At 42.2% G+C, this 12,095-nt stretch overlaps 1 protein-coding gene across 5 annotated transcripts in view; it reads right to left on the minus strand.

Moving 5' to 3' along the window:
* SH3PXD2A (SH3 and PX domains 2A) overlaps positions 1 to 12,095 on the minus strand; it is a 287,812-nt gene that overhangs the window by 77,192 nt on the left and 198,525 nt on the right. For 4 of the 5 annotated variants that reach the window (XM_044438062.1, XM_044438052.1, XM_044438043.1 and 1 more), the window contains one exon: positions 5,484 to 5,615. In XM_044438062.1, the coding sequence (XP_044293997.1) occupies positions 5,484 to 5,615 (132 nt within the window). Of the gene's footprint in view, positions 1 to 5,483; positions 5,616 to 5,929; positions 6,081 to 12,095 lie in introns of those variants that run through there. The other variant, XM_044438072.1, reaches the window with a different exon arrangement.

A 12,095-nucleotide genomic window follows, 5' to 3' on the forward strand; every position in this document is an offset into this window, starting at 1 on the left:
TGGTCAAAACACCTGTGGTCGGGGGGGGACGGGGACACAAGTTGCCTACCCCAGTTTATGGACTGTATGGTGAATGCATTTGATCAATAATCACAAGAGTAATCCTTGAAGACTGCTATTTAGGCTGATATGAAGGCTAGTTATCCAGTTAATCCTGAACATTTCTTCCCCTAAGCTGGCACACAGAACTTCATAACTTGTGCATGCTTGACACATGGATTCTTCTATGTGTAGGTGGCATATTCTGTTCACTAGGTGAACCAGCATTATGGTACACAGTATCTTATTATTTCAATTTCAACATTTCCAGATTGCATCTTTTTCAGGAGCCAAAAAAGCATGGCTTCTTCAGGACCTATGAAACACTGGGACATCCAGATACCTGACCAACATAACAGATCAGACTTCATGATTCCCATGGGGTAGAAAAGGTAAGAGCGATTTGTATTGCAGCATGGTGACCTTAAGTTAAAGAAGCCTGACTGTTTTCAATTAGATGACAAAAACAACACAAAAAACAAAAAGCTTGACATCCCCTTCTCCACATTCCTGGCACAAAGGAATAAGCAAGCACTTGATTAAGCTTGATCATCAGCTTCCAGGACACTACCTTGTGGCCTAAGGCATAACTAGAACAGTTCCCTCCCCATCCCCATTTTTCTTGGCCTTCCTGCCACTAGAACAGAGAGGAGCCCGACAAGGAGAGAGAAAGGAAATCAAACTAGTGCAAATCAAGGTCCTTTTACATTTAATTTACCACTTTTAAAATCTAATTCTCTGGTCAAATACAATGGGAGGCTGACATGGGGCAGTTTGTGACACTGGTCAGCTGTAACCACCCCAGCCTGGTCTCAGCAAGGAAGGTGTGTGATAAAAACACAGTTACCTAGTGACTGGCTCCCATCATTTCACTCCTAAGCACAATTATATCACAGCTTTATCCTATCAGCACTCTCTGCTGCCAGGCAAGAAGGAACCAAAATAGAAAACAACTCTTCCAAAGCACACTGGGGTGGTCCAATCCTTTTCCCAAAAGTTACCCTAAATGTTTAACATCCGAACTATGTCAGCTACATACAAGACTTGTGCAACAAACCACAAAGACAAGCAAGGATCATGCAAGACCAGCGAGGGCTGTTGTCCAGCTACTGCATTGCTTTAACAAAGCAGGGAGGATAGGTTGCCAGCTATGGTGTAATTTTAATCAAAGAAATAATATTGGCACATTGTCAAACTTCCAGAAACAAGGCTGAATTGGGAAGTCAATAATAATCTTAACTACTGGAGTCTGACACTTTTGTAGCAGTTGTCAAGTTTTCCCACAATGCAAATAGATGAATATAGAAGTATAAAACACAAGTTGTACAAAGAAACCTGCTACAAAAATAAAGAGTTCTTCCATACAATTCTTCTATAGACTATTTCTAGGATCCAGATGGATTGTGAGCGAGTTTACAGAATTGGGATGCTATTCACTGAATAATGGGAGAGTCCAGAAAGGTTATGGAGAACCACAACATTGAGGCAACTGGTAATTTGGTTGGAACTTTTTCCATGACTGAGCAATTGGCTGAATTACATGAACTGTCTGAGGTGGGCAAATTCTGTATGCTTATTTGAACTGCAACAGGCCTAGGAACAACAGAACAAGCCTGGCATTTTTAACCGTGTTTGTGTGTGTATAAAGTCACAAATAGGTCTTCGTGGCAATAAAGTAAAACAGAGAAATAAATTAGTTGTATGGGAAATGCCCAAATTTGTTAATATATTGCATAAAAGCATGACTGGGGAAAAACATTAAAATTCTCTTGAAATAATAGTTATACAGCTGCAAAGATAATCCTAGACAGGAGAAAGCCAATCCACTTCCCTCAGCTGGAAGGACTATTTTGCTTAAAAATACATATTGATAAAGTACCTAGTAGTTTACCTAGGCCAGAATAGGTTTGTTTTATTCATGTTCTAATATAATATTATAGCTAAATACATTAGTGAATGTGTTATGGCCAAAGAAATAGCTACGGGCCAATTCAGACAAGTTAAAACTGTTAACCTTATCGCCATAGCAAGGGCAAATCCCAGTTGGAGAGCAAAGAGACCCCTGAATGTTCCCTTCCCAAGATTACACTTAACAGAATGTCATGATTTCCATTACAAATAGCCTAGCAGCCACAATTTTATAACTTGACCATTTCAAGATACATCCAAGCCAAACGTGGCAAAACAGCTCCTTCAGTGTTTTCTCCCCTTTCTTGAAAAGGCCCAATCATTTGTAATGTAAAAGCAGCAACATAAAAAAAAGTCCTTGCACAAAGGTATTTAATATAAAGTTTACAACTATTACTAGTCTTTCCAATGCTATCCAGTGTACAAAGTGCTCCACTTGTTTATCTTCATCATGATCCCAGAGGACATGTTCGACTAAGAAGGAGAACCTGCCAGGGCCACCCAGTTAGCTTCGTGCACAAGTATATATTTGGCCTTGGGGCAAATCTCCCTCTTCTCTGCACAACACCAGCCCGCAACAGGCCACTTTAAAGGGACGGACAGGCTAGCTTGCAGCTGCTGCTTTTATTTATAGCAAAAGCACTACCCCAGAAACGAACACCCACACTTTCTCGAAAATATTGGGAAGACGACGTGACAGTACAATCTTTTTATGTATGAGCAATTTGATGATCTCGAGTGGAAAGGCATTTTAAAAGCAGCATGGATTTCTTTCATTCATTTTAAGCAAGAAGGTTTTGATATACATTAGCCTTTCCACACTTGGTGCTCTTTAGATGCCTTTGACCCCATAATCCATAGCTTCTGCATAGGAGAAAAGTGCCATGAGTCCTTTGCCAGCAAGAAAAAGAAAATTGGTAATAATAGTTTCTTGTCCTTCAGGAAGTGATGCATGACTCCACCACAAGAAGTTTCCCCATACCTGCTCTGGCAGTAACAATGAAATATTTCACAGAAATAGACAGAGTTCAACAAAGAATCCAAACCATGAAAAACAGGACCACAACAAACTAGTACAATAGAATGTAACATAAAACTAGCATCTTATCTAGGGATGCCACACCAGACCTTAAGGAAATATAACCAGTAAGTGGTTGCTGGTTTCACTCCAGAGCAACCATCTGAAATTCTGGGCCATATCCCTTATTTCTGGGAAGTAGTCAGATTCTACTTTCAGAGCCAGCATACAGAATGGTTACAGTGCTGGGCTGGGATTCAGAAGATCAAGGTTCTAGTCTTCACTCATCCATTTACCACATTGGTGTCCTGTTTGGGTCAGTCATGGACTCTCAGACTCACCTACCTCACAGTGAGGATACAATGGAGAGCACCATTACTAGCCACCTTGGGTTCCTTATAGGAAAAAAGGTGGGATAGAAATATAACGCATATGAATATATTAAGTTTCAATGCATATGATGTTTGCATTCAAAAACCAAAAAAGAAAGGGAAGAAAGGAGAGACAGACACTCCATAAAGCAAGGAAGAAGCCCTCCAGTTGGCTGCCAGATTTTAATTTTTTAAGCAATGTCTTATGTTTTACTGGAAATATGGCACCTGCAACTGTGGGAACCATGATTCCCTCTCATTGCATTATCTCTCTCCTTAGATTCCATACTCTTCTGTCTCTATAGGTGCCAGCTTCAAGTGTTTAATTTTAAAGCATTCTTCATCTGTAACATCCTTTTCCCTATCAGCATTTCTTTTACTAGAAATATAGCCATCTTTTATTTTGGAGATCATGGAAGCCACTTATTTAAAATGCCACTTAAACTTTGACCAATTGGTGAATCTAGCCCCTTCTACCACAAATCTGAACAGAGGAAACCCTGGATACTTACAGCCCCGTTCTCTTTCAATTTTCACATCCTTTTTCATTGGATTTCTGCTTTGACTTCCTTCTGGCCCATGCCAGGATAGCAATAACTATTTGAATTCACACCATAACCCAGTGCTACTACACAGAAGTCTAGAAGTAAGGGCTTTGTGAACCTCAAGTTCCAGATATAAGGGTTCTCAGAAGAAAAAGCATGAGAGCTTCTAGACAACTGAAAAGATTAAGGACACAATCCTATGCATGCTTAGAAAGGAAAAAAACCTTCAGCTCCCAACATTCCCCATTACTGATAGTTGTAGAATACTGGAAAGCTGTGGGACATTTTTCTCTTTCAACATGCATAGCATTGTACGTTGAAGCCAACAGTTTCAACTCTTTCAAACTAGCCATTGTTGTACAGATATGTTTCTGAAATATGTATTATTCAATAAATTATCATATAGAAAAGATCAGCTTTAGGGTCAATCAGAAATGTATTTGCATAGTACATAGCAGACAATTCAAATCGTAGTTAAATAGCTTACACTACAATCCTATACATATCTGCTTGGGCATAAGTACAATTTAATTCAATGGGACTTACTCTCAGATAAAGAGGTATAGGATTGCAGTCTTAATGTATAATGTAAACAAAGCTAGTATATCCTTCTGTTTCAGTTTAGAAACAAAATCTGGAGATTCCCTAAAAGGAATTGATTTATTTTTCCTCCCTGAACATTTTAGTGTGTACTTATTTTATCTGAAAACCCTGATCAGTACATTTTATTCATTACAGATTGGAACTGCTCATTTTAAATCAGGGCTGTCTCTTGTTAAAAGGTTTCAGCTTGCACAGCATAGTTTTACCATTCTAGACCAGTTTTTTCTGTCCTGGTACTCTCCAGATGTCTTGAGCTACAGCTTACATCAACCCAAATGGTCAATGGTTGTGCTGGCCAGGAATGATGGAACACACCTGGAAGAGACCCGCTTGGGAAAAATTGATCTAGCTGCATCCCTTTCCAACATAATTCCTTTAATGAAGACAGACTGCTACTGGGTAATTAAAGGGAATGAATTACTTCACTGAGCTAGTATAATACCTTTTATAAATCAATTGATTACATCAGCTAAAAGCAACTCCCCATATGACATATACAACCCACTTTTTAAAGCACTTAAAGCCTTTCACTGTAATATAGATATCTGTATCTCCGTAGTCCTGAGCAAAAGTTTGAATTATCATGCCAGTTTTTTATCCCCAGAGAAGCATTTTAGTATCTCATACAATAAATCCATCAAATAGTGGCAAGTAATGGAAATACCAAGGTCTTTTCCAGCACAGAAACTGTATCATGCTAATAAATACAGAGCATATGCTGTGGACACCCCCCTTCCCCACAACTCCAAGGTTTTCCATTAATGTATATTGGTAATTAATGTACAAGCTTAGGAGACATTCTTGTAGTAGAAGGCAATATTTTGGCCCCAAGCCCAAACCAAATATGTGTGTGTGTGTGTGTGGGGGGGGGGGGGAATCTCACCTCCTGAGTCAGGCACTATACCAGATGCAGTACATGAAGGACTGAAGGGGAAATGGAGAGAAAGAAGTGGGAGGCAATTTAAATAAATGCAATATTCCTTCCAAAATGCATCTTACCACTTTCATTCTTCTCTATGACATCCACCACCTCTCCAGACTGCAGGCTGATCTCGGAGTTCTCCTGTTTCTCATAGTTGGACACCACCACATACTGCTCCAGGATCATAGGTTCAGAGCTAGCGTCAGCACCTGGGGAAGGGAAAAAGCAAGCTGTGAGCCAGCTTCCAGCCATGGCTCCAGGAGAGCGACCTCTGTCCATCCGACTCTTGATAGGCCGAGTTGTCACCAGTGCCAGGCCAATCAGAACACCACCGTGGCTCGCAGCATATCCCCAAATGGCTGGCCATATAGAAGCAGTCTCCTCTGGCCCCCAACTCAGTAGCACAGAGGAACATTGGAGAGTGGTTGAGGAGGGGAGAAAGAGGGGGAAAAACACACCCAAGAGTTTAACACAATAGCATATTGTTAGACACTAAGTTGCAGGATGGAGTTTGAAAATAAACCTCTTTCCAACATGGTTCCACACCATCCTTGTTCCCACTCAGAGATAAAAATCCATCCCAGGCACAACCAGCATGAAAAGAAAAAAGGAAATCCAGAGTTGCTTCAGTAAATGGGGAGAGTAAGGAATACTCAAGCCCACAACTACTCCCCCTTATAGGCTGAGCTCCTGCTTCGCTCTTACAGGCTTGAGCCGAGAGTCAAAAGGGGGCTGTGGACGCCAATCATATTTGCCTCGCGCTACAGCCCTTAAATAGAAAACACATGAGCAATGTTGAATAAGGGAGGTGGGGGTGGAGGAAGGGAAGAGGGGAGGGCGTAATGGAGTGTTTACTTGAAACAGAAGAAGTCAAAAGAAGAGTTACAGCTCCAGATTGTTGCTTACACAGTTCCCCTCTGCTCCATGGTTTGCCCTCCCTCGCCAGAATTACCCCCCCTGGTGAACTCAGATGCACACGCACGGCCATCTGCTTCATATGTGGGGTTGTAAAAACACACTTTGGACAGTAAAACTCTCGCCCTGCCTTCAAAGTTTCCTGAACCGATAGAAAATGCCTAAATCAGTCTCTCTTTCTCATCTCCACCTCCACTCATCTCACCCCACTAGCAGCACCTTCCCACAGATACCCAAGCCCCCCTCAGCATTTTCCGAATGATTTTCCCCAGGTTAACAAGATGATTTTAAGCACAGAAACAAAGGCATGTTCTGCCACCGATGATAAGGTCAGTTTTTATTCAGAGAACTGCAGGCAGAAGCCCGCCTGCCCTTCTCTCCTCAGTCACTCAGAACATAAACAAGGGCCTTCTCCGCCCACTTCTGAACACCCACAGGAAAATCGGCCCTTGTACATTACTCCTCGGCGCCTGCAAGAAATATGTGCTACAAAAGCATTTTTTAAGCCAGTGCTTGCTTTATTTTTTCATCAGGACTCTCCCCCCCCCCCACCATTCTCCACACCCACCCTTTTGAACAAAAGACTGAAAACTCTGAAGGAAGCCAAGAATTCTCCTCAAAGAGCTCATCGGTTTGCAGGCACTACGGCTAGAGAGACTTATTACATATAACCAATTGTGCACATCAAAATGGGCATCTCTGTCCTTGTGCAAAATGGCATCTTTCTAATCTTGCATATCCCCATTTAGAATAGCTTGCACTTGACTGACAAAGAAGGCCAGGTGAAAGCTTTTTTTTATTCTCCTGGGTTTGTTTAAATGTTGCTTTTAGTACTACAGCAATATAAAAAGCCATGCTAATGCTTTAAATATCTTAACACATTTGTAAATGGCAGAGAGGTGGTTAGCTGCTTCAGAGTTCCTTCGATGCCAAAAATGGAATAAATGTAAACAAAATCCAAAGTATTTGGCTCAGACATTTTTGGCATTTTGGGAGGAGGGCATACCAACAAGGACAGCCATTCCTTCCTGCACTACCAGAACATCTCTGGGAACACTGTGTTGTGATGTAGCATCATCCCCATGAGATCGTTCGTCCCTAAGTGCCAAAGGAATGCAGTCAAGCAGCCACCTCTCTTAAAAGAAATAGCAAATCCTTGAGCCCTTCAACCTTAAAGGTAAGCCTACCCCCCCACCTGAAAGTTTATCCCATTGCCTTGAAAGTGAGTCATGGTCCTGTGAAAAGGGAGGTGAAAATATGGACTGTCTTTCACTAACTGCCCATCCACCACGGAAAGCCACCCATAGGTGTTACAGTATCTCTCCCCCCCAAAAAAACCCTGAATTTGAAATCATCCATGAGATGTTTTGCATGGCTTGGGTGAAGTTTTGGGTGGCTTGTCATCTGCAACTAAAAGTTATCTGGCTGGGTGCATCTCCAGGATATGAATGGTAGCTAGCAAACCACCTTGCAATCATAAGGATCCATGAACCTCATGGAGCAAGTTCACTGGCAGAAGGTCCATTTAGGATGCAGGAGATGTTTAGTACAAAAAAAATCACTCCACATGCAAAGGGAAAGATGATAAAGTTAGGGATGGAGTAGAATTGAGCCTGGCCTGCACCTTTAAGCAAACCATTCTAATTTGCTGTTCTTGGAACACTATGTAGATCAGAACAGTTATACCTCAGATAGCACACATTTCTGAGTTTTGTGATACCGTTCCTAGTTCTTCAAAAACAACATGCAAAATGCCTATATTAGGGTAATTGCATCAGAAATTGTGGATTATCATGTAGTTTAAAACGTGGACCTTGGACGGAATAAGCTTATGACTGATTATTTCAAAACTGATATGGAACAGAAATAGAGTGTTTCATCCATCCCTATGTTGATCTCAACATAAAAATCTTTCAGATTCCATGTCCAGAAAGATTTCCCATCACAGATCTTAAGGAACATGTCTCTTATGAAATTGTAGCCCCATTCTTCCCAGTCCAAATGTCCTTTCTATCAATCATCACCAAGGGGAAGAAGCCTTCACTGTCTCAGACAGGAGAAAATTGCTCATCTTTCTAGTTGAGTTAATGGTTGCTAAGTCATCATACTTCACAAGACCCTCCTACATGGAGTTGTCTAATTGATTCCATCAAACAAGAGATTTTACTTATAGAATGGAAAGCTTTAGAAGAAAGAGGTTTCTTTCACAGACTCATCTTTATTTGACCATGGACTTCCAACATTTAATGGGAAGGTTCCCAAGAGACATATGCACTTAGTGGATCTTCCATTACATAATAGGCAAGAAAAATGTGAACGCACATGGCAGGAAAGGAATAGAATAATTGTGGGATTAGCAGATTTCCGCTGCCATTCTGCAACAAAGACCAAGTTATTTGAGATGGATCTTCCAGCAGTTCTTATTAAAGAGAGGCTGCTGGGGATCAAGCCAGTCTGGGAGCCCACATTACCAGACATTCACCTCAAACTGAATGAGCAAGAGGGAAATCTTTAAGACTTAAGATTACACTTTAAGATTACAGCATCAAAGGCAAGATCCTCACTGCATCTGGACATCATGACTTACCAGCATGTGGTTATGCCTATCCTTCCCCTTGGCTGATATGCCTTTCCTTCTCTCTCCAAATCTGGCACAGCAATGAACAGACTGGAAGTTCTCCCTTATATTTTTCATTAGATGTAGCTTATTGTGCCAAATGAACCCTGAACTGTGAAACCATGGTTAATCTTACGTAACTATGGTTTTGAAAATTACCAACTTGAGACCATGGGTACTTCCTGGTTTCTTAGTCTTTATTCTGCATATCTTTATGCCCATTTGTTCCATGCCTCCTCTGCTTACTGATCCCCACAAAACTCATGTGTTTCCTTTCATATCCACATTTCATTTATGGAGGTTAGCCAACTGCCTACTGAATTGCCACAGGTCTCTTAATCTATCATTTACACTGTTAGCAAGTGTAACACCTGAAGTACATGGCTAAACATAAACAGACATAAACAAAGCTTACTTCTCCCACTGATATTTGACATGTTCTTGCTTATGTTTTATATAGGCTTGATTTATGCACAACTTTTCAAAGAAAATCTAACACAGCAACTTGCTGGTTTACTAATGCTTCCCCTCCATTTAATTTTGCTGGATTCCAAGATGGTATCTAGCCAAGAAAAAGTTGAGACAGAAGAAAGGGTGAAGTCAGATTCCTTTCCCCAACCACCTCAATTTCTTGGAAAATTGGCTCACACTTTACAGAGGCCAATCAACTGGGTTACAGGTAGAAAAAAGTTAAGGCAATAGTATTCCACACACAGATGTGTGAAACCACTTGAAGGGCATCCAAGAAGCTGCCAGACAGAGTCCTCCAACAGTTGGAGAGCACCTAAGTACTTTGGCATTTGACCTATTTCAACTGGCTGCAGAAAGTGTTGGTTCTTTTAGCAGTACTCCCAAGAGATGAAGGGGATACAGCTTCATATTTTAAGAGAAGGCAGGAATCAAGATTGGGGAAGAACATTACTAAAGGTGGAGGTTTGTCTAGCATGTATTAAGATGTGGGAAACTATTATACCAGGTTGCTCCTTCTTTGCCAAGAACAAGTGCTTTCAGGGCAGAATGGTGCATCTGCTTGTTCTCCACTGATTATTTTTGTGCAGACAAATATATGTGCAAACTAACAGAATGGATAAAGTGGTTAAGTATGCAGTCCTGTAGCTGATTCTTTCTTGAAAATGTTGTCCATGAGATAGAGCAGACCCAAAACATTTTGCTGCCTAAGACAAAAGACAAGATGGGGCCTCCTCTACACCATGCACAGAAGCTAACAAGCCTGGCAGATCAATCTTGTTTCAAAAGTAGTAATAAGAGAGGGCCCCCACCACCTCAAGACTGCAGCCTAGCTTACGAGGTGTGAGACAGGCTGTGTAGCATATACATTTCTATCCTCTCAAGGGGAGAATACCCAGAAGACTCTGAGGAATGGCTAGAAGGTTGCTCTGCTTCTTCCTGCATCTAATGCCTGAAGCAGTTGCCTTTTCTTGCTCAATGGTGGTACTGGCCCTACCATGAGAATGTTTTCCCCCAGCTTTATGAAGAAAAAAGAGCCGATGGTATTTGCTAAAAAGTACTGGTGAGTAGAAGAATACCATCAAGGCTAGTCATGGACGAGTGCTTGTCAAGTCAGAGGGGTGTGTCATCTGTACTGGGGCTGGAGAGGCAATGGATTTCCTGGCCTTTGTTCCCCAGACTCCAGTCTGCTTTGTCACAGCCCTAAGTCTGAGTTCTGAGCAAGTGCACCCAGCGCTTGCAGGGCCCTTGCCAGGGCTGGAGTCCCAGGCACTGTGCAAGAGACATCCCTCTTCTGTGCCACATGCAGCAGCTATTTGTTCTGCTCCACCTGATGCAGAAGAGCGATGCTGCTTAGGCAGTGGTTGCAAGCCCCGTGCAGCTGCTGGTCAAGCATTGTCCCTTTTTCTGTGCGACCTGCATCAGCTTTTGTGCTGCTTGTGTATGTGATGCAAAGGAGAATTGCTTCTTCATTCCACAAGTGTTCACGGACTTCCTCTCATCTCGCTTTGCAAGGCTGGACCGAAAACAGGAAGAAGTCTGTGAATGCTACAGAGACAGATTCTGATGAGTTTCATCCCAACCCTAGTCCACGCTTGCATGAAGGTCCCTCATAACAGCCTTCTGGAGTCACTGCCAGTCTTCACCACTGCAACTTGCCTCTCTCTCTAGTCCAGAAAATGGTAGTGGCAAGAGAAAGTGCAGCAGGTGCTGGTGGTTTTCTGCCTGGCAATGGTGCACTGGTAGCAATAGTGAGCAGTGGTGAAAAGATTAATTGAAGCAGGTGGGGGCATGGAGGGTGTCCTGCACAAGGCCCTTGAAAACCTGGATCTGGCACTTGATCGAGCACCCGCTCCCACCCACCGTACTTGCCTATGTGTCTCCCCGTAGTAGTAGCATTACAAAGGGAAATATGCCAAGAGAGGAGATTCTTAATCCCATGTGTAGTTTCTATTCTTTTTCAAGCAAAACAGAAAGATGTTTTCAGGACTGTTTGAGTGTTTGTTCTTCCTACTAAAATTTTGAAAAATATAGAAGGAAGCAGAAAGGGATTTTTTGTGATGCCTAAGTAATCCAACTCCTTCATGGATCACTGCCTTGTCATGGCGAAGGGGCTTGCATAGCTCAATGAAGCTATGAGCTATGCCATGCAGGGCCACCCAAGACGGACAGGTCATAGCAGAGAGCTCTGACAAAACGTGATCCACTGGAGAAGGAAATGGCAACCCACTCCAGTATCTTTGCCATGAAAACCCCATGGACAGTACCAGAAGGCAAAAAGATATGACGCCGGAAGATGAGACCCTCAGGTCGGAAGGTGTCCAATGTGCTACTGGGGAACAGCAGAGGGCTAGTACTAGTAGCACCAGAAAGAATGAAGCGACTGGGTCAAAGCCAAAAGGACACTCAGCTGCAGATGTATCTGGTGGTGAAAGGAAAGTCCGATGCTGCAAAGATCTATACTCCATAGGAACCTGGAATGTAAGATACATGAATCAAGGCAAGCTGGATGTGGTCAAACAAGAGATGACAAGACTGAACATCAACATCTTAGGAATCAGTGAACTAAAATGGACAGGAATGGGTGAATTTAATTCAGATGACCATCAGGTATACTACTGTGGGCAAGAATCCCTCAGAAGAAATGGAGTAGCCTTCACAGTCAATAAAAGAGTAGGAAAAGCAGTAC

This window comes from Varanus komodoensis, unplaced genomic scaffold (genome assembly GCF_004798865.1).
Source record: "Varanus komodoensis strain SLA01 unplaced genomic scaffold, ASM479886v1 scaffold1, whole genome shotgun sequence".
NCBI lineage: Eukaryota > Metazoa > Chordata > Lepidosauria > Squamata > Varanidae > Varanus > Varanus komodoensis.